The sequence below is a fragment of the Cervus canadensis genome, chromosome 20 (assembly GCF_019320065.1).
Source record: "Cervus canadensis isolate Bull #8, Minnesota chromosome 20, ASM1932006v1, whole genome shotgun sequence".
NCBI lineage: Eukaryota > Metazoa > Chordata > Mammalia > Artiodactyla > Cervidae > Cervus > Cervus canadensis.
Window position 1 is genome coordinate 42,229,610 of NC_057405.1, and position 24,381 is coordinate 42,253,990.

The window sequence follows — 24,381 nt, forward strand, 5'->3', positions numbered from 1 at the left end:
CCTAGATGCAGAGGTTCATCTACCATCACCATAACGGTTATAAGTAGCAAAGGATTCCTAGCTATATAAACTGTAGCTTAATTGCTATCATTATGAAATTTAGCAATATTGCTAAGACTGTATTCTGATCAAAATAAGTATAAATCAGATGTAGTTTATCAAGAAATTAACAGACACTTATTTTTTAAAATTGTTATTTATTTTTGTTTAAGAAATTACCCCTCTAGGCTAGGTAGTTGACCTATCAGTCTGGTTTGCCCAGGACTGTGAGAGGTTCCTAAGGGCTTGAGACTAAAGTACTAGCTCTGTGCAAGTCCTTGGCAAACTAGAAGTAGGTTACCTTTACCAGGAGTGCAGAAAGATGAATTATTATTGCTTTAAAGAGTAGATAGTCGATAACAGTGATATTTAATTATTTGTACATATCTCTCTACATCTTGTCTACCTATATTTTAAAATTAAGTTTGAATGCCAATTCTTCCTAATCTCTTCTTCTTATGAATTCACATAATTCTTCACCTGTATCATTTTTGTTCCACTTTGCACTTTAAAACATCTTTATCTGAATTTTCTATATACAAATTTTATCTCTGACACTATATAGAAAGTTCTGTTGGTCATAATGTATGATTTATCTCTTATCCCTTATAGATTCTAGCATGGTGCTCCACACCTACTTTATAAGAAGGGATTTATTAAAAGCAAGCAATAAATTCATGAGTGAAGTAGGTGTATTGTTAATATAAGATGTACCAGTGTGTAATAGGAAAAAAAAAAAAACAACTGCTGATACAGAATTCAGAAAACATAGATCTGTCACTAGGTAAATTTGTGATTCTTGGCAGTTCCCTTACTTATGTGTGTGTGTGTGTGTGTATGTGCACACACATGTGTATACACACTACAGTTTTGTCAACCCAAAACTGAAAGTTTCAGCTAGACCCTCCTTGCTATCTAGTGATGCTTTTGACTGTTCAGTTTTAATTTGGTCATCCATTGTTGTCAAAGACCAGTCCAAACTTTCAGCCTATCCTGTACAGTCCTCTGTACTGTACACCCCCTTTTTCACTTTTGGAAGATGACCACAATTTATACTCTATCAAGAATATCTACATGTAGGAATAAACTTGTCCAGTCCACCTTTGTAAATTGCAGTACATTTTAAGTAGAATAATACCAATTATTCCTTTCTGACACTGACCATTTAAATATTTACGATGTAAACAGCCATACTTACATAATTCAGAATCTTATATATGCACTGCTTGATGAAAATACAATATTCTAGACCATTTTTATGTTATGACTTTTGTGTTTGGAGAACCAAGTAAAAGTAGATTGCTTGAAAACTATGATTATTTGTTTTGTGTTTAATATATTTTTAAATGCTTTTTTATAGGAGAAAAACTATTTTGTAAAAGGTTTCCTGTTAATTTTTTTGAAAAATGTAACTGACAGCTCTTACAAGAACAGGATTCATCAGTGTGTTTTGAAGATTCACATTAAAATATGTAAAAATATTGCTTTCATCAATTTTCAATTAAAATGTGATTATTATGCAGACTTTTATACATTTTTATAACCCAGTGTTCTATTGTTTTTAGCTACTGATGCAAATGTGAAGAATGAAAATCTTTCATCTGTGCAACAGCTTGGCATTAAAATGACTGTCAGGTATATTATAGGGAAATATCTCCCTGTGCATTTCTAGAATTTGTTTTTATCTAGCTAATATGTGCTTAATAATATTTAAGTTAACAATCAACTATTTTGTATGGTTTAAATGCAGAGTTTATCATTCAAAAAAATGATAACTTTGTTTTGAGGATATTGGCACATGGTTAAATTACCCCTGCAGGTAAATCAGTTATGGTTCATTATTATTTCAGAGGCTAATTACAGCATATTTAAGTCTCTATGACGATCAGGTTTTTTCCAAAAAACATTTTAAGTATCAGCATATTGGTAGCACAATTATACCACTTGCGAAAATATGATTAGTTTTTATTTTCAGGCTATAACTATAGTTATGAGTATAAAAGTATCTTAATGACAGATGCATAAGTAAAAGCAGAATAAATAAATTATAGTAGTTTGAATTTTTCATGTTCAAATTGTACTTTTCAAAAGAAATGGACAAGCTAAACGGACTGGGAGTTAAGCTATGAGCTCTTCATAATTAAATGGGGATCTTGACACGCCCATTCTATCTGTTCTGTTGGATCATCTTCGGAATTAAGTATAAAAAAGATGCATGTGAAAGTTTTTAAAAAAGACTGTAAATCCATAACATTATAATAAAAACTGTGATAGTGATTCTAGCACATCCACCTATATCACATAGGGTATATAACCCACTGATTATGTTTTGTGACCCTATACCTGCCTTTTATACTGTAATGACCTTATTTCCATTCTAAAATGGAATCCATAGATAATATGAGCAAGCTAGTCACATATTTTTTTAATTCAGCATGATGTCTTATTGTTAAGACGTAATCAGAAAGTGATTTATAATGAAATGTTTATATACAGCTACAGAATGAGACATAGCTGGCACCTGTGAATCATTGTAGCTGCGGGGCAGCTACAAATGGAGATGAGTTTTATTTTGGTGTTAAAATATTATAAGAGGGTTGCCACTGGCAAAGTGACTTTGCAAAATGATGACAAGTCCTAGGAAGGCTTCAGGCAAAGTGAAGGAACTATCTTTCCCTAACTTACACTTGGTTTCGTTCAGTGTATAATAAATAAGACTAATATATTATGATTTTGTATGAAGCGCAATTAATTTCAGATAATTATAAATAAAATTTTCATCTATACAAATAATAGGTAGGGCGTTTATAAGTTTTTACTGTGCAGGGCTGACTGTCCCATGTCTAACCTCCTGACGGTCACTCATCAAGTATCAGTGGTGCTCCAGTCACTGTGGCAGACAAAAACACTCCCATAAACTTCCAAAATAGTGCCATGCTCATGTAGAATCAGGACTAAATGAACCCTAAAATTGCTTCTAGACTTAGCATTCTGTCAAGCCAGCCTGTCAGCCTTCCATGTTGTAGATTAAATTCAAGAAAAAAGTGCTTATATTCTACTACTCATCTGTAGTATCTGTGTTTTATTCTTTCACTACTACTTCATTTTTCTTTAAAGTTATTGTATTTACCAGATGAATACTGCAAATTCTGATATATCATAATTATCAGGTCCATATATTGGGTGTTACTCGTTCATGAGTGCCCTGTATAATAGTTATGCCAAAAGTAGAAATTTGAAAACTTAAAACTATGAGATCTCAAGAGAACTACAGTTTGATGAATTTTAAAAAATGAATTTACTATGCAAGGCCTGACATTTTTCATTTTGTATGTTTTCTGGACATTTAATGTGTGACATTTAGGTATGGCAAGTTCCTCAACCTGTTAAAAGATGGTGCAGAAAATGATCTTACCTTGGTTTTGAAGCATTGTGAGAGATTCCTGAAACAGCAGCAAGCTTCTATGAAATCTTCTCTTCATATCCTTTCTAAATGACTGACAGTACTTTAACTCTCTTCATATGCTTTTCAGAATTCTTGGAGGGAATAATTTAAAATATTTGTAGGAAAATAATACTTTAACCTATATTAGTGATTTGCTATATCTTTTATAGTATTTTATTCTATTATTTTAAATAGGTATTTTATTAGATTGAGTTGTAATTATTAAATTCAACCTTATTAAATCTTGAATAATTAGTTATTAGAACATATTTTTGGGTATATATAGAGAAGCTTTAAAATAGGTTTAGTAAATCAAAATAATGCTCTAGATTTAGTAAATCTAGAATAAGAATAAAACATCCATTTATTTTATTTGTATTGGTTATCTTTCAGAAATAGAGTTTGACTTCAAGAAAAAAAAAACTTTATACAAATCATGTGCGTTACTGAATTCTAAAAATATGTGGACTTTTAAAATACTTTATTATGCTAATAATTTAACAGATAACCTAATCTAGAGAAAGGATGGTACTGTTGTGTTAATGACTTGAACAGTGTGTTTCCACAAAGCGCATAGTTTTTTCTTCTAGTTGCTGGTGATTTTGGCCGTGTCAACAAATAGTATATTAAATTAGTTACTGTGCAAGTAGTTTTTTTGTTAATAAAGTTTAATTTTAGAATCTGCCTGCCAATGTAGGAGGCACAAGAGATGCAGGTTTGATCCCTAGGTTGAGAAGATCTGCTGGAAAAGGAAATGGCAAAAGAGGAGCCTGTCAGGTTACAGTCCATGGGGTGGCAAAGAGTCAGACACAACTGCTCATACACACAGGCATTTACATCAATAGCTTATAAGCTGGTTGAAGACAAAATGAGAGCTAAGTATCATTAATATCTTTCTTGATAGAGATTCTGAAAATGAATATTTACGGAGTTCTGATATTTCACCATGTAAGATAAAATATTATAGAAGTTCCTTAACTGTGCCTTTAGTCTGCTTGCAGAGGAGTCACACTGGCCATGACTGGTTTGTATCTTCTTTGTTCATCATAATGTTGGGGGACAAAGACAAAACATTCCAATTTCTTCAGCAGTTCTCCAGGCTTCTGACTTCAGCTTTCCTTTGGTTGCCAAGACTACATATTTCTGTAAGACTTTTCAGTCTGTTTTATAGGAATATTTTAAATTCTAAGGATAATCCTCTTTAGATTCAATAGGATCTTATTATTTTATTTGTAGAGTGTGTTATATACTCTATATTCATTTTCTATCTGAAGGCAGTTTTGAGTGATTCGTTTTGAAGATACACATTTGGTGTTTTCTCAAATACTTGCTGTCTTACCTAATGATAACTGAATGAAGGATTAATAATAATGGGTGCATTATTAAATTTTAAACTTGTCATTTAATTGGAAAATTCCATATATAAATAGAAAACCTTTGAAAGGATATTTTTATTGTTACTTTGTTATAATCTCTGGTTAAATCATAGTATAAGAAAATAAAATATGTTGAAATTGTATCCGTATTGTATAGAGGAAGAGCATACTTATATACATTTTGCCAATCTATGATGAGTTTTGGTTAAGGTATTACAGTGTATTTTTTTATTTAAAGATTTTACTAGTTCTGTGGGATCCAAGTTTAGTTTAGAGGTAAGTGTATCACTAATTTATTCATGATTCTGCATTTTGTTTTACTTACTTACTGCATTTAAGACCTCCAACTTGGGGCAAGTGTCCATTATAAGCCATGCTAACGCTTTTCATGACAGACTGAACTTGGACAACAGAGTCACACAGTACCCAAGAATAAGTTGTTAAGGGGACTAGAGAGTATCTGTGTCAAGTTAAATGAAAGCATTTATTACATGCTCTTAAAATAGGTATTTGTGATTAAAAAAAATAAAAGCAAAGCACTGAGGAATACATTAAATGTTAAAATTTTATAATTTTATGTCTGAAATAGCTATATGCAATTCCTGCATAAGACTTTCTCCTGCTTGTACTTAACTGTAACTAGAAATTTGCTCACATAAAAGGAGGAACCAAAGACAAAAGAGTATGTACTAGCTTTTCTCCAATCAGTGGAACTATTTTCCTTCTGTTAACCAGAATTTGGACAATTCTTTAAATTGTACATGAAGGTTTAGAATATCTTTAAATGCTTATCAAAAGAATTTTTAACCTTACATTTGTAAATGAAAGAGAGAAAAAATCTTTAAGTCCATCACACACTTTCATATCAAGTATTTTGAAAAGATACCTACATGCCACTAGTTTTAAGTATTCTGCTTTAGTGTTCAGATTGTGACCCTGCCAGACATCACCAATGAACTGCTTTTAACTATAATTTTATAAAGTTGCATTTCTGCTTTGACTCTTTAAACCTTTTTTCTGACACATTATTTTACTTTTAACACGAGTGATGTGCTCTAATAGCATTTCTTCCCCTACAACTGAAATCAGGCAGTACTCTAATAGCTTTGAGTTTATTAGATTAACTGTTTTGATAGCATCATATAATATGTAATATAGATCTGTGAATGGAATGGAGTGACATTACTCAAGGGTTTTAGAATGAACTCAGTGTAAAGCTTTATACCTTTCTGTTAGTGCAGCTATATTGTCAGTGAAGACTCATGCTGTGCCTTCTATAGTATCATTTTTTTCTTTTCAACTACAGATATACCAAGTTGAATATTTTATTACCAGTAATTTGTTTTACTGTCTTTGTAAAGCAAATAACATTCTGCTAACATTGCTCTTCCAGGATTCTGTCTAGAACTGTTAGCTAAGTGCAGTTACTAATGTCTGTATAATCACCACTCCATAGTTTAAATGTTTTTTATTTAAACTTTTGATTTAATCTTTTGGATTTTTTTTTTTTTTTGCTGTGTCACTTTACTTGTTAGTGCATGTGGTAGAAGACTTAATATATTACTTTAAAAGTAGCCCTTTTCTATTATATTTGTTCCATTGGTTCTAAACATTATACTGACACTTTCTATGCAGGTTGACAAAATATGCAAATCTGCATTTGCCAAAAGACATGTTAAAGACACTTTAGCTTTAGCCGTTAATAGCACAGACTTTTCCACCATCTTTAGCACAGGACCGTGTTAATGTAATTAACCTCAGGAAAGCTTCAGCCTGTTTGCCCTGAACCCCATTCTCTTGTTCTGTTTTTTTCCTTTTGTTCCATGGCCTATATCGGTTCCAAATATGCTCCTTCATTTATGTATCTATTTATTTCTTACACACTTACATGTAATCTCTCTGGGGCAAGGTTTTGTCCACTGACATGCCCCACCATAATTATTCAGTAAATATGCTGAATGTATGAATTAATATTTAGATACATATATGTAAAATTCATTTTAATTGAAGACAGTAGGGAAAACTACTAAGTCATTCAAGTCCCTTATGATTATACAGTTGAAGTGACAAATAGATTCAAGGGATTAGTTCTGATAGAGTGCCTGAGGAACTATGGATGGAGGTTCATAACATTGCACAGGAAATGGTGACCAAACCATCCATCCCCAAGAAAAAGAAATACAATCAGGCAAAATGGTTGTCTGCTGCTGCTAAGTCACTTCGGTCGTGTCAGACTCTGTGCGACCCCATAGACGGCAGCCCACCAGGCTCCCCCGTCCCTGGGATTCTCCAGGCAAAAACACTGGAGTGGGTTGCCATTTCCTTCTCCAATGCGTGAAAGTGAAAAGTGAAAGTGAAGTCACTCAGTCGTCTCAGAGTCTTAGTGACCCCATGGACTGCAGCCTAGCAGGCTCCTCTGTCCATGGGAGTTTCCAGGCAAGAGTACTGGAGTGGGTTGCCATTGCCTTCTCCAATGGTTGTCTGAGGAGGCCTTAAAATCACTAAGAAAAGAAGTGAAAGGTGAAGGAGAAAAGAAAAGATATACCCATCTGAATGCAAAGTTCCAAAGAATAGCAAGGAGAGATAAGCAAGCCTTCCTAAGTGAACAGTGCAAAGAAATAGAGGAAAACAATAAATGGGAAAAGACTAGAGATCTCATTAAGAAAATGAGAGGTACCAAGGGAACATTTCATGCCAAGATGAGCCCAATAAATGGCAGGAATGATACGGACCTAACAGAAGCAGAAGATAGGAAGTGGCAAGAATACACAGAAGAACTGTACAAAAAAGATCTCATTGACCTGGATAAACATGATGGTGTGATCACTCACCTAGAGCCAGACATTTGGAGTGTGAAGTCAAGTGAGCCTTCAGAAGCATTAGTGCATACAAAGCTAGTGGAGGTGATGGAATTCCATCTGAGCTATTTTAAACCCTAAAAGATGATGCTGTTAAAGTGCTGCATTCAATATGCCAACAAATCTGAAAAATTCAGCAATGGCCACACGACTGGAAAAGGTCAGTTTTCTTTCCAGTCCCAAAGGAGGGCAATGCCAAAGAATGTTCAAGCAATGCCAAAGAATGTTCAAACTGCCATACAGTTGTGCTCATTTCACATGCTAGCAGGGTAATGCTCAAAATCCTTCACACTAGGCTTTATCAATATGTGAACTGATAAATTCCAGATGTACAAGCTGGATTTAGAAAAGGCAGAGGAACCAGAGATCAAATTGCCAACATCCGTTGGATTATAGAAAAAGTAAGGGAATTCCAGAAAAACATCTCCTTCTGCTTCATTGACGATGCTAAAGCCTTTGACTTTGTGAATCACAACAAACTGTGGAAAATTCTTAAAGTGATGGGAATACCAGACCACTTTACCTGTCTCGAGAAACCTGTATGCAAGTCAAGAAGCAACAGAATAATGAACTGGTTCAGAATTGGAAAAGGGATATGTCAAGGTTGTATATTGTCACCCTGCTTATTTAACTTATATGCAGAATACATCATGCGAAATTCTGGGCTGAATGAAGCACAAGCTGAAATCAAGATTGCCGGGAGAAATATCAGTAACCTCAGGAATACCACCCTAATTGCAGAAAGTGAAGAGGAACTAAAGAGCCTCTTGATGAAAGTGAAAGAGGAGAGTGAAAAAGCTGGCTTAAAACTCAACATTCAAAAAACTAAGATCATGGCATCCAGTCCCATCACTTCATGGCAAATAGATGGGGAATATGTGGAAATAGTGACAGACTTTATTTCCTTGTGCTCCAAAATCACTGCAGATGGTGACTGCAGCCATGAAATTAAAAAACGCTTGCTCCTTGGAAAAAAAGCTATAATCAACCTAGACAGCATATTGAAAAGCAGAGACATCATTTTGCCAACAAAATGATGGTTTTGCCAAAAAACCAGTAAAAACTGGTTTTTCCAGTAGTCATGTACGTATGTGAGGGTTGAACCATAAAGAAGGCTGAGCACTGAATAATTTTTTCGAACTGTGGTGCTGGAGGACTTTTGAGAGTCCCTTGGACTGCAAAAAGATCAAATCAATCTTGAAGAAAATCAACCCTGAATATTCATTGGAAGGACTGATGCTGAAGCTCCAGTACTTTGGCCACCTGATGAGCTGACTGATAGGAAAAGGCCCTCATACTGGGAAAGATTGAGGGCAGGAGGAGAAGGAGGCAGCAGAGGATGAGATGGTTGGATGGCATCACTGACTCAATGGACATGAATTTGAGTAAGCCCCGGGAGTTGGTTATGGACAGGAAAGCCTGGTGTGCTGCAGTCCATGTGTGTGCGTGTGCAGTAAGTCACTTCAGTTCTATCCAACTCTTTGCAGTCCATGGGGTTGCAAAGAGTAAGGTAGGACTGAGTGCCTGAACAATAGCAACAAATGTAAAAGATAGTAGGCTTTTATTACTTTAGAAAATGTGTTTAAGAGCGCTCCCTACATTCTTAAAAGTGTTATAAACAAATTGCATCAAAATGATTTTAAAATTTGGCTTAGAAACAATATAGGAAATAATGAAATATTAAAGTTTTAAAAATTTATAAACTCTATTACTGTGAGATAAAATAATTTGAAAAAATGTGTCCTTAAGCCATTTACACAAGAAGAACCCTTTAATGTACTGATTTAGTTAAGTTATCTTCCAATTTTGTCTTTAAGAAAATTCTTCCTGAATGATAAAACAATCATTCTTTATGGAATTTCATCAAAAATCACTTTGACTAATTGTTAACATCAAAGCTGTTAATAAGTATAGATTAAGAAAGATCAAGAAATCAGTTATTTCCATGGAGGAATACCTAATCTCAAATAATAATTATAATAAAAATAACAATCATGTATGCCTTCTCTGTTAGTTGAAAGATGAGAGAGGATAACAAATTAAATTGAAATAAAAACTGAAGTATTTTAATTCACTTAGAAACAAAACTTCCTTGATGATAAATCAGGATAATGTTGCATTATAATTACTAGTGTAGTTCTGCAAAAAAGTATCATGGAATAGGATAGTCACTTTATATTCATTTAATTATTTTATATAGATTAGTGTGTGAATATCTGTATCTTCCTTTTCATAAAATAAATTAATAATAATCCAACACAGGAGGTTTAAAGTTAAAAATTCTAATAGCATTGAAATGTTCATTTAGATTTAAATGTTATAATCATCAGCATGTCATTGCACACTTGTAACCTATTTGCAAGGCATTAACAGTAGTAAGTCATGTAACCAATCACTTACTGGGAAGAGGAAAAGCATTCAAGTCCTTTCCCCTTCATATATGTGACTTTGAATCTTAGAAGATTCCTTTTTCCTATGCGTGGTTCTTTTTTGTCTGAGAGGAGAAATATTGTTTTTTTTAATTAATTGAATTGAAAAGTTTTCTATTCAGAGTTTTCTATTCAGGCCTCTGCATGGTGTGCGTGGTGCACACGCTTGACAGCGTAACTGCAGCAATGCCAATCAAATATGACCTGTTCTCGGCCTACAGATCCCTAGAGTGGAGGACAGGATTGGGTTGGATCAGTTTGCATGGGTTTGGAAAGTTTGTCTTTCTACTAGTGTCTTTCTATTTAATATGCATAAGTTTTCCTTAGTGTTAGAAATAAAATGACTGATTAAAACTGGCTGTAGTGAAAGAAAAAAAAACTGACTGCATACTGTGTTTTTCTTTAAGCACCTATCTTTCATTTTAATCTTTATTAAAGCCAAATACTCTTAAGAAACAGCATAACATGAACATATGGGTTCATATCATGCCAATTTTAGTATATACCAAACCAAAAATTTTACTGATAACTTTTTCCATGATACTAGGCTAGTTTATATGTTACGTAGGTGATCTGTTAAATGATGTGATCCTGTATGTGTTCTGCTTAATTCTATGTTCTGAATTTTCTTTAGAGTTACCTTTTATTGAGTTACCATCCTTTCCAAGAGTTGTGACTACCCAAAATATATCAGAACACTAGAAGTATAACAAATATAATTTATAATTTGATGATTCAGAAGATTCTTTGTTATATTCATGTGGCTCAGAGAGGTCATTGATCTGGTTTATTAATATCATTAACTGTAAATTAGAGTTATGAAATGATAATAGACCAGTTAACAAAGCTTCTCATATTATAAGAGAGTTTATTGGTAATTACAGGGTGTAACCATTAGTATCTTATTGTCATTCAGTCAGTTTGTTGAGTAGCTATTCTGTGTAGGACTTGGTGCTAGAAGTTTTGTTAGTTACCAAAATTTATGGCATAATTTCTTCCAACAGTATAATTCATAAGAGTAGAAGAATTCTTGCCTTATCTTTGGGAATCCATTACATAATAATGTTTTTTTTTCTTTGAGAGAATTAATTAATCTATTGTCCCCATGTCTATACAAACCTAAATATATTGTATTAAGCAACTTAGAGAACACTGTGTAATAATATTTCTAAAATATATTATTTTTACACTCTTATTATGTATATATTCAGAAAATTGTTATCTAATTTGCATTGAAAATTAAAGTATTGTATATGTATGAGTTGAGTTTTTTGCTCTTAGGTATATTTATTAGATTAATTAATTCTACTCTGCAACTAGTAATCAGTGAAAACACATTGTGTACTCAACAAAAGAAGATAAATCAAAGGATGCTAATTCTCATTCAGTTCATATTTTTATTCTTAGCTATTTAATAAAAAAGTAATTTTCTTTGTCTGAACATCCATATGAAGTTGACTACAAGATGTTCATTTAATATGATGCATGTCTTCAGTCATCAATATGTAATATTAATTTTTGTGTGTGCTGTGAGATAAATCCCTAAGAACCTATCATAAAATATATATTTATACTTATATGTTTCCACAAATACATATTTCTCCAATATGAAATGGTAAATCATTATTTATCATAATGAATGATAAAACCTGAAAACTACTGGTAAATCACTGATTTTCTTATATAACTCAAACATAAATTCTTAAAAACAGTTTAGCAATGAAATTTGCAAAAATTCTCATTTTAACTCATGTAATTGTTACATGTGAGCTCAATTTGTTTTGATTTTAAAGTATTAACTTTCTTTTATTAATAAAAGTTTGAGCTGCCCAATAAATATACAAAGGTAAATTTAAATTTGAGTTATATATGAAAATTTCTGAGATCAGTGATTTATCAGTAGTTTTCATGTTTTATTATTCATTATGAGAGCAGATCCAAATTGAGTATCAAATTTTTTATCAGTCTATGGGATATAATTGCTAGTCAAATAATTTTTCTTAACTCAAAATTACATCTTCAAGTTTGTTCTTCTTTAAAAAATGTATTGTGGTTAGATGTTGAGTTTACAGTAACATTAAAACATACAGCATTCATGATGATAAATTGTACCCAAGAACTAAATTGAAATAATCTACTTTATCAAGAAATTGCTGAAAAATGCATTTGTAAATATATGTGTGTCTGTATCTATACATATATATATACATATAAAATACATGAAATAAATTATATATATATATGTAGATAGATAGGATAGCTTGAATTCATTTATGAGGATGCACCAAGTTTTAGAGATGAATTTCTTATGGATTTCTCAGTTTCAATTATTTGTAACTCAGGTTTTAGTTCAGTTCAGTTCAGTTGCTCAGTCGTATCCGACTCTTAGCAACCCCATGAATCACAGCACGCCAGGCCTCCCTGTCCATCACCAACTCCCAGAGTTTACTGAAACTCATGTCCATGGAGTCGGTGATGCCATCCAGCCATCTCATCCTCTGTTGTCCCCTTCTCCTCCCACCTTTAATGTTTCCCAGCATCAGTGTCTTTTCTAATGAGTCAGTTCTTCAGATCAAGTGGACAAAGTACTGGAGTTTCAGCTTCAGCATGAGTTCTTCCAGTGAACATTCAGGACTGATTTCCTTTAGGATGGACTGTTTGGATCTCCTTGCAGTGCAAGGGACTCTCAAGAGTCTTCTCCAACACCACAGTTCAAAAGCATCAATTCTTCGGTGCTCAGCTTTCTTCACAGTCCAACTCTCACATCCATACATGACCACTGGAAAAACCATAGCCTTGACTAGATGGACCTTTGTTGGCAAAGTAATGTCTCTGCTTTTTAATATGCTGTCCAGGTTGGTCATAACTTTCCTTCCAAGGAGTAAGTGTCTTTTACTTTCATGGCTGCAATCACCATCTGCAGTGATTTTGGAGCCCCCAAAAATAAAGTCTTTGGGTTATTTAACATTAGCTTAGAAAAAGCCGATTAGGCGAATAGCTGACAAACTAAATAAGCTCTTTTGATGTTTTAGAGTCATTGACTAAAGCCAAGGACAATATACATATATTGAAATATGCTTAGAATTAAAATGTAAAGCATATATTACTCATGTACTTATTTATATATTTATTGTTTCATGTAATACCCATCTCCATTATTCCATAGAGATTCAATTTGTCAAAATTACAAAGTGCTAATTGTATTCATTTTCTCAGAAGGAAAGTATATCATACTGCCTTTATTGAGAATCTGTGGTGTTTAACGTTCTAATTTTTTAATTTCCATAAAATTTGCAGTAGGTTGTTATGCCACCATGTTAATTTTGAAGTAGTAATTTAAAGCATAAATTTAGATGAGTTTGTTTTTAAATTGACTGCATATTCATTAATTCTCGGTTTTTCTGTTTCATGCAGAGGTACCTACCTGTTGACACTATAGAATCTGGCATTCATCCAGTGTATTTTTGCAGCACTCACTATGTTGAAATGCTACTGAAAGCGGAGGTGCCACTTGTATTTTCAGCTTTTCACATGTCTGGTTTTGCACCATCACAGGTAATTCATGGAAAATAGTATTTCTTCAACTCCCAGATCTCAGTGTCTTTGCAAAGAAAATTATATTATCATCAAATACAGGAAATACATTAAAATTAATCACATAATTTTGTAAATAGTTATATGTCAGCTGCTGCTGCTAAGTCACTTCAGTCGTGTCCAACTTTGTGCGACTCCATAGATGGCAGCCCACCAGGCTGCACCGTCCCTGGGATTCTCCAGGCAAGAACACTGGAGTGGGTTGCCATTTCCTTCGCCAAGTTATATGTCTATATGTGTTTAAATCTTTAAGCTGGCTTTTTCCCCTAGGCCTTGCAGGATACACATTTCCGTTATAGTAGATCTCTGGCATTCACAGATTTTGAGTTCTGTTTCAGCTATTCAAGACATAAACATTCTGGAAATCTATGACATGTAGACTTTTTAATGGAGATGATAGTGTCTTCTTCATAAGGCTTCTGCAAGGATTAAGTAGACTAACTGAGGGCAAGAATTCTTACCACCACTGAGTATCTGATGTGTGAGATATTGTATTTTATCTAACAGTAAGCTCTCTTTTGGAGTCTGGGAAGGTTCAATGATGTCTTGAGGGCCTGGAATTGAGCATGTGGTTATTTGCAGTACCCAAAGATGTCTCCCTCCTGTGCTTAGTCAGTCTTTCAGTGGTAGAGTGTGGATTGCTTCCTTACTATGTTATCAGGCTAAAATTTAATTAAAACTTAAATCTTTCTTTTGTTTTTAGAATTGAATCTGTAGGTCAGAGTCCCAGAAGGTAGATACTTAATCAAAAGATATGAACACTTTTAAGGATCTTGATACATACTAAGTTGCTTTGATTTTGTTTTCTCCTAATAGAAATTAAGAGAGTGTCTGTTCTCCAGGACTGGGTACTTGGGTTTTTCAAAACTAATTGCTAAATTTTTAAAATTTGCAGGGTTTGAGGCTTTTTTGAACATTAATAAGGTTGATTATAATTCCACAGCTTTGTTAACTAGTTGTATCTTTTTATTCATTGCCCATCTGTCTTAGTGGACTTCTATTGAGTTGTAAATATCCTTTAAAAGTAACCTCCACTATCCAAATCCCTTCAGTTCTTGAGAAATAATTTTTTACTTATTTTGTAATTTGACCTATCTACTTGTTTATTATTATATTTGTATTTACTATTCTGTTTTGCTTATTGAACTTTATTATTGCATCTTAATATGGGGTAAGAGTAAATAAACCTATTATTTACTTCCTAATGCTCTCCTAAAAAAGTCAATTTAGCTATTTCTACCTATTGGTTCCTCTTATGTGCACTTTAAGGAGATTTTTCTCAGGTCAAAGTGGGCATTTGAATTTGAAATTTAGATTTTTATGTTAAAATATAGATACTTTGAAAAAAATTACATTCATATCACATTATTCTTCACATTATGATATATGCTTTTATACTTACTTTGAAGAGACCTTATGTCATTTATTACATTTACTTGTATCAGGTTACTCTGCCTGTTGAATTTTAAATTTCCTGAAGTTTAATAAGAAGTTTAAATATAACAAAGGAATTGCATGTAGTGGAAAGGCCAGTTCTTTCTTAACCAATTCTGGCTCTTACTATATTTTTACCTAAAACTCTTCTGAGAATTTTGAATCACAAAATGTTTAATTCTGCTTGGAATTAGTTACAATAAGTTCAACAATCCTTTCTTTTTGTATATATATGTGTGTGTGTGTGTGTGTGTGTGTGTATATATATATATATATTTTAATAATTCAAGCTGTCAGGCGAGCATATGCTCCTTGGTTCTGTCTCGTCACAACAAAGATTTGTAGTGATGGACATTAAAGCCCTCAACGTGTCACAGCTCTCAGGTCTCGAACAGACTGTGTTATAGCTCTTAGACAAATCAGTGTTACAGCTCAGTGTTACAGCTCTATTTTATTTAGATATTAGCAGGAAAATCCATCTTCAAGGTGTGAGGGCACGTTGACCCAAAGACGCGAAAAGAGGCGGGGTGGGGAGAGAGAGCCTGCTTTGGCTCCTCTTTTTATATGTTTTTTCCTCCCCTTGGGCCTGCCCTATGTAAATTGGGCTAGCCAGGAGTGTTGTTTGTTCTACCTGAGGTCCTCACTCTGGTCCTCGGACCTTCTTTTGTTCTACTTTCGCAGGCTTTTCTCTTCCTTGTCTTTTAGCCACCGCCATTCTGGACTCCTGTTTCCTATTCTAACTGCCTAACAAAGCCAAGGAGAGTTCCTTTTGTCATTCTAGATTATGTGCTGTACTCAGTCAGTCAGTTGTATCTGACTCTTTGGACCCCGTGGACTGTAGCCCGCCAGGCTCCTCTGTCCATGGGATTTTCCAGAGGAGAATACTGGAGTGGGTTGCCACTCCCTTCTACAGGGGATCTTCCCAACCCAGGGACTGAACCCAGGTCTCCTGCATTGCAGACAGATTCTTTACCATCTGCACCAAACATTTAAGAATGGATGACCAAAAACTGTGGGGAAAACTTTCAGTACCCAAAACCCCACAATATCAGCTTGGTACCTCTTTATCATTTTGGCTTTTCTTTAACAATTTGATATGCTTTTATCAATTTGAAGCTGCATATCTGTAGATTTACCTAATAAAAAACTATTGCATTATTTCTGAGTAGTAATGTTATTATATTTCTTAAATTATCTAATGTAAAAATGCCTTTCTATGGCTCCTTATGTGAGCTAATCATTGTGCGTCTTAAGAAGTATGTATCATTGCTTTGTTATTATTCACCATTTTATTGCTAATTATGAAATATGAAAACAACATTTAAATAACTTGGTATATGCAGTTAAGTAATTATTTAGATACAAATTTTGTATTTCAAAGTTTACTCATTCTGATCTAATTAGGAGCCATGCTCTTTAAAATTGCATACTTATAGACATTAAGGGATTGGTTGATTAATGAAAGAATTTGTGAGCAGATTGCTAAATAGAATATACAGATCTCTAGACTAAAAATAATAAGTAACTAGAATACAAAAAATTAAATGTAGTTAGAAATACATATTTGTTGATTAGCATTTGAGATCAGAAGGAAAATCAAAATGAAAATATACTTTTAAAATGAACAGAAAATCACATATTCTAATGAAAATGTTGAATTTTATTCTTTAATTTAAAAGAAAAAGCTTTATTGTATTTTAGTAATTTTCCTCTCCTAAACCCCATATCTTTAATGACTTAACTTTTGTAATTCCTTGGAGTCATCATTTTGCATATCATTATTGTACTATATTGTGTCAGCAAGTGAGCTAACATGGATAATCCTCCAAATATACTCCAGAAAAATCTCTTGATTCTTCTCATTGCTGCTTTCCCCCCCTCCATGAAAGCAGGATTAAAGAAAACTATTGTTTCATATTTTGTGACAGTGCCTTTTGAAAATGGAAAGTATACAAATGTAAAGCAAGATTTCAAGACTAGGATGCCCCTTGTATGTGCATGTCCCCAAGCTTTCCCTTTCTTTATGTTGTTGATGTTGCTATTTGAAATGATACCTTCTCCCTCTTTGTGCCCCATCTTTACTTGTCTATTTATCTTTGATATCTGTCCAAATGGAAACTTTTAGGATCACTCACAAGTAGATGATTCTGCTTTGAATTGTATGCAGTTTCTGTGTTACTCTTCTAGTAGAAATATATCTTTTGCTTTGTGGAATCATTATTTGTGTGTTTACCTCTTTCTTACTAGTTGAAGTTTGTTAAAGATATGTATGCCTGATATATCTTCAAGTCTTTTAAGTATCTCGACATAGTGTCTTGTCTAGAAGTGCAATAAATATACTTTTTTATTTATATCAGTGCTTTACAGTATAAAAGTGTGTTTTCAGATGTTATTTCATTTAAAATTTTAACTTCATTTGACAGATGGAGAAATTCAGGGAAATTCAGGATAAGTGAAGTGAGTGAATTGACTTACTGATATAACCCTGATAGCAAAGACTTCACTTGAAACCACATCTTACTTTACTAACATTCTTTCTATGATAAATAGATAAAATAATGCCAAAATAGTTGTTAAAAATAGTGTCTTTGTATCATAAAACTTAATCATTTAGGGCATACCTATTTTGACTTAATCAGGTATTCTTAAGTAATTGTTCTAACTAATGTTTTTACTAAAGAATTAAGTACATTTTTTGAAGATTGTTTTGTATCTAGATACATTTACCTTAGGTACAATAATGATGTTTTATTTACCTTAGGTACAATAAATTTACCTTAGGTAAATTTACTGAAAATAATTTACCTTAGATACAATAATGATGTTTTTATCAGTGTTGCATCATATGTCCTTTGTCATGAAAGTGAGTCTTTCAGTTGTTTCCAGTTCTTTGCAACCCCATGGACTATACAGTCCATGGAATCCTCCAGGCCAGAATACTGGAGTGGGTAGCCTTTCCCTTCTCCAAGCAATCTTCCCAACCCAGGGATCGAACCCAGGTTTCCCACAGGGCAGATTCTTTACCAGCTGAGCCACAAGGGAAGCCCAAGAATACTGTAGTGGGTAGCCTATCCCTTCTTTACCGGATCTTCCCGACCCAGGAATCAAACCAGGGTCTCCTGCATTGCAGGTGGGTTCTTTACCAACTGAGCTATCAGAGAAGTCTGCGTCCTTTGGCATAAGCCCAAGGAGCAAACTTTTCTAGGAAGGCTATGGTACATTTTGATACATATTATGTAAGGAATTTTCCTCCCTTTTTATCCTAAAGTGAATGTGTTAGTGGATCAAAAAGTCGTTTAAATGTTTCAGATATAATTAAGTGTAAGGAATATTGGTTTACCATAAAAACATAATTAGTTTATTTTACTTTCTTTGTCATCTATTCCATTAATTGCTAATAGCAATTTTATTAATAGTATATTTTTGAGGCTTATATGAGGGAATTTTGCACTTTCTAGCAGAAGCACACATACATTTACCCTTTCATTCAGCCATCTCATTTATAGAAATCTATCCCAGAGATCCACTGACAAAAATTTTGAAAATGCATGTGTACAAATATGTTTTATAGCATATAAGAGCATATAGTATAAAGATTGGGACTTCCCTGGTGGCTCAGTGGTAAAGAATCCGCCTGTCAATGCAGGAGACACGTGTTCAATACCTGAATCGGGAGGATTCCATGGAGAAAGAAATGGCAATCCACTCCAGTGTTCTTGCCTGGGAAATCCCATGGACAAAGGAGCTTGACGGGCTACAGTCTATGGAGTTGCAAAAGAGTCAGACATGACTTAACAGCTAAACAACAACAGTAACTATCAAAAGACTAGGAATAATACACGTGTCTGTAAATAGGGACTTGTTGAGTTAGTTGTGGTTTATCTACAGGGTAATACTATGCAGTTATAAAACTGAATAAGAAATACCTCTGTATATTGCCATGGAGTGATACTCAGGATCTTTTGTTAAGAGAGAAAAAGGTGGAGACCAAAAACAAAAAAGTGTTTAGTATGTTACTATTTACATGGGAAAGGGTGGGAATATAAATACAAGTTCAAGTGTGCTTGTATTAAAAAATGAAAGGATGTATCATATTTTGTTAAGTGATTGCTTATAGGGATAAGTAAGGAATGAGCTGAAGAGTTAGGAAATATACCTTACTTTGGGGTCATTTAAATAGTTCATATCATACTATAAATACATATAATTAAATGACCCTGACAGTACCTGAAGGAGATAAGTCCTGGGTGTTCATTGGAAGGACTGATGCTAAAGCTGAAACTCCAATACTTTGGCCACCTCACGCGAAGAGTTGACTCATTGGAAAAGACCCTGATGCTGGGAGGGACTGGGGGCAGAAAGAGAAGGGGACGACAGAGGATGAGATGGCTGGATGGCATCACCGACTCGATGGACATGAGTTTGAGTAAACTCCGGGAGTTTGTGATGGACAGGGAGGCCTGGTGTGCTGCAATTCATGGGGTCGCAAAGAGTCGGACCCGACTGAGCGACTGAACTGACTGACTGACTGAACAGTACCTACTTGACAATATAACCTTGTAAGAAACACTTTAATTATTTAACCATTTTCAAAGTATAGTAAATTTTCAATGTGTTAATTTCAGATGTATGTCAAAGTGATTCAGTTATGCATACGTATGTTATTTTCTGAATCTTTTCCATTATAGGTTATTACAAGGCATTGAATATAGTTTCGTGTCCTCTCTAGTAGGTCCTTGTTATTTATCTATTTTATATATAGTAGTGTTTATATGTTAATCCCACACTCCTAATTTATCTCCCACACACCCTTATTGTGTCCTCTGGTAACCAGAGAAAGTTTGTTTTCTATGTCTGACTCTCTGTTATGTAAATAATTTCATTTATATCATTTTTTTAGATTCCACATATAAGTGATATCATATGATGGTTGTCTTTCTCTGAATTCCCTTAGTATGATAATCTCTAGGTCCAACCATGTGCTGCAAATAGCATTATTTCATTCTTTTTTTATGACTGATATTGTATTGTGTATATATATACCACATCATCTTTATCTATTCATCTCTAGATAGACACTTAGGATGCTTCCATGTCTTGACTATTGTAAACAGTGCTGCAGTGATCATTGAGGTGCATGTGTCTTTTTGAATTAGAGGTTTCATCACATATATGCACAAGAGTAGGATTGCTAGATCATATGGTAACTCTGTTTTTAGTTTTTACAGAACCTCTATACTGTTCTCCAGAGTATCTGCACCAATTTACATTCCCACCAACAGTATAGGAGGGTTTCTTTTTCTCCACACCCTGAAAGGCACTTAAATTTTTTTTAAGGCACTTTAAAACACAGGCATTTGACTGTACATGCCAAGTGATATGTTGTCTAAATGACAAAGAAAACAACAGAAATATTACTGTTTTAAGTATTCATGTTGCTTATGGTAGTGCTGGCATTATTATTCTGGATTCTTATTTTTGTCTTGTTCAGTAAATGAAACAAAAAATTGATACCATTGATAACTCAGATCTTCAGTTTGTTTTAATGCAAGCACAAATATAATAAATAGCAATTTATAATGTGTTTTATCTTAAAAGCCTTAAGAAGGGAAACCTGTAGAGGAAAATGGGCTTCAGAGACATGTCAATCAATCCAAGTTTTGAAACTGTGATGGCTCAGGTTTATATAATGCTTTCTTCCTATTATGTGTATTTGGAATAATTCCATAATAAAAGTGTTAAAGAAAAGAGTTCATCATGTCTGTTTGGAGACATATTATTTCTTTTGTCCTGTTAGAACCCTGGACTGTCAGCTAATGTATAGATCATTTCATCTTATAAAAATAGAGAAGCTATTTGCTTAAGGTTTAAAAGACATAACTCATAGTTAAGTATTCTTCCAGGGATATAGTGTTTTGAATTCTGTTACAATTGAATAATTCTGGAATATTTTGCTCATGTAATAGCAGTAGCTGGTATAATTTCTGCCAAATGAAGAAGCTCATATATTTAAAAGGAGTATGTCTCCTCTTTAAGTGCAAGTTATGTGAGAACAGGGACTAAATGTCTTTTGTTCACTTAAGAATTATAATAATGCTTGTTGTATATTAGGTGCATAAGTGTTTGTTAAATGAATAATAAACATCTTTGTTATAGAATAACATTTACATAGCACTTGATATATTTTCAAAATGCTTTCAATTATAATCTTTCATTTTCCCTCTCTTAAATTTCCCACATGTTGAAAAGGCTGGGATTATTCTCCATTTGAGGCTTTCCAAATGGTGCAAGTAAAGAACCTGCCTACCAGTTCAGGAGATGTAAGAGCTGCTTGTTCAATCCCTGGGTCAGGAAGATCCCCTGGAGGAGGGCATGGCAACTCACTCCAGTATACTTGCCTGAAAAATCCCATGGACAGAGGAACCTGACAGGTTACTGTCCATAGGGTTGCAAAGAGTCGGCTGCAACTGAAGTGACTCAGCACACATGCACATTCTCTGTTTAATGGGGAAAAAAAAAAAAAAAACATAGAAAATAGTGCTTGAATGTTGTGTAAATCCCAGAAAATTGCAGTTGCTTTAGAAACCATGTATAATAAGTAAATAATTACAGATTTGGGGACAGCTTTCTTTTAACCATTATGGATAAAGCTTTATGAATAAGTATTTTGACTTCAGATGTCTTTGAATCATAAAATTGGTAGGTTTAAAGGTCAAAATGAGTCAGTGGTCAGCAGTTTCACACATTTCAACCTGTAGAATAGTCAGACCAACTAGAAAGAAGATGGGAACTGTTATCCCTTCATCATTATTGACTTGCTGGTCACCCATGAAGCTACAGCTGAATGGGAACTGATTTCTCTGGCTGCCCAGATCATTTGCATTAATTTTCATTCTTCAATTGTTTCTCTTATTCATTCATCTAGAGTCTTTCATTTTCATTAACAAAGCATGGTCCTTGGTTGACTAGTATTTATAGCTGTAACAAAGTATGGACAGAACCCTGGCAGCAGTGCATTTGGGAATTAAAAGTTTTGCTTCTAATCAAAGATCCACTGACTGCTTCAACCCATCTAGTCAAGTACAAGCAAGGGTTACTTCCTCCCCAGTGCATTAGAGCCACACTGTGTCGATACTTGATTGGGCAGTGGAAGTTTGGTAATTAACTTTGCATGCCAACCTGCCCTCCAGGTCGAGATTTAGGAGAAGAATCCTTTTGCTACGAAATGAAATTTAAAGTTAGGACCAAAATAAATTAAATATATCCTGTCCATTGACAAATATTGAATGTTCATGTATATATTCAAATTCAATATTGAGTTAACCCATGGCCCTATAAAAATATTTTGGTGCATAATAGAAGGGAACATATTTGTAAAGAAAATTCTGATCCTGAGAACAGAATTACAGTTAAAAAAAATACTTGGTTATATATAGTCAGCATTATCAATAATAAGAAATATGACCGGAAGATGAGAAAAAAAAAGATATGCCTGTAATAGCTGAAGTTAATATGTTAATGGTTGACTTGAGTAATGATGAATGGAAAACGAAAATGTAATATCTGATATGGGCTGATTTGTTGTTCAGTCACTAAGTCATGTCTGACTCTTCACCACCCCATGGACTGCAGCATGCCAGGCTCCTCTGTCCTCCGCTGTCTCCCACAGCCTGTCCAAATTCATGTCCATTGAGCCGGTGATGCTATCTAACTGCCTCACCCTCTGTTGCCCCCTTCTCCTTTTGCCTTCAGTCTTTCTCAGCATCAGGGTCTTTTCCAGTGAATCAGCTCTTTGCATCAGGTGGCCAAAGTATTGGAACTTCTGCTCAGCATCAGTCCTTCCAGTGAATATTCAGGATTGATTTCCTGACAGGTTAGATCTCCTTGTGGTCCAAGGGACTCACAAGTGTCTTCTCCAGCACCACAATTCGAAAGCATCAGTTCTGAGGCACTCAGCTTTCCTTATGGTCCAACTCTCACATTTGTACATGACTACTGAAAAAACCACAGTATCCTCCCTGCAAAAAAAAAAAAAAAAAATCATATGTTGAAATTCTAAGCCTCAGTACCTCAGAATGAGGCTATATTTGGATATAGAGTCTTTAAAGCGGTGTGTGTGTGCTAAGTTACTTCAGTCGTGTCCGACTCTTTGCGATCCCATGGGCTGTAGCCTGCCAGGCACTTCTATCTGTGGGATTCTGCAGGCAAAAATACTGGAGTGGGTTGCCATGCCCTTCTCCAGGGGATCTTCCCAACCCAGGGATTGAACCCATGTCTCTTACGTCTCCTGCATTGGCAGGCGGATTCTTTACTACTAGTGCCACCTGGGAAGCTTTAAAGGGGTTATTAAGTTACAATGAGGTCATTGAACTTAATTATGAGGTCATTAAAATGGGCTTCCCTGATGGCTCAGTCAGTAAAGAATCTGCCTGCAATGAGGGAGACCTGCTTCAGTCCCTGGATCAGGAAGATCCCCTGGATGAGGGCATGGCCACCCACTCCAGTATCTTTGCCTGGAGAATCCCCATGGACAGAGAACAGTGGCAAGCTACAGTCCATGGGGTTACAGAGTCAGACACTACTAAGTGACTAAGCACAGCACAGAGGTCATTAGGGTGGGTCTGAATCCAATATTACCATTATCCTTACAGGAAGTTATATGGATACCAGACAGACAGAGGGAAGACCTCTGTGAAATGAAATGTGAAAATGTAGGGAGAAGATGGCCATTTACAAGCCAAGAAGTGAGGCCTCAGAAGAAACCAACCCTGCCAGTACTTTGATCCTGGACTTCTCCAGAATTATTAGACGATCAATTTCTGTTAAGTCACCCAGTGTGTTACCATGTTATGACAACCTTATCAAACTAATACCCATGTTAAAGGCAGTTAAAAGCAGAATCATCATTCCCCCCAAATTGAGTCAGGGATATAAAATGAAATTTTAGAAACTATTGGAGAATGTATTTTTTAAAGGTCCAAACAATAGAACAAAAAAGGAAAATTTGTGTGTCTTCTTTATCTTTGTATGACAGATTGAGATATGACACTATATTTGTTCCCATTCCTTGCTCCTTACCCCTAAAAATCAAAACTGTAGTGAAGAGAGGTTAAATAAAAGAAAATTCTCCTCAGTGGTAATTTTTAAATCATAAATGAAAATTAAAATATTTGAAAGTAATTGTCTCAGTTTCCCAGGACTGTCAT

At 34.4% G+C, this 24,381-nt stretch overlaps 1 protein-coding gene across 6 annotated transcripts in view; it reads left to right on the plus strand.

Moving 5' to 3' along the window:
- The window catches only part of TBC1D32 (TBC1 domain family member 32), a 176,702-nt gene that overhangs the window by 140,137 nt on the left and 12,184 nt on the right, over positions 1-24,381 (plus strand). For all 6 annotated transcript variants that reach the window (XM_043439071.1, XM_043439072.1, XM_043439073.1 and 3 more), the window contains 4 exons: positions 1,605-1,674; positions 3,404-3,519; positions 4,475-4,629; positions 13,562-13,702. In XM_043439071.1, coding sequence (XP_043295006.1) covers positions 1,605-1,674; positions 3,404-3,519; positions 4,475-4,629; positions 13,562-13,702 — 482 coding nt within the window. The remainder of the gene's footprint in view (positions 1-1,604; positions 1,675-3,403; positions 3,520-4,474; positions 4,630-13,561; positions 13,703-24,381) is intronic.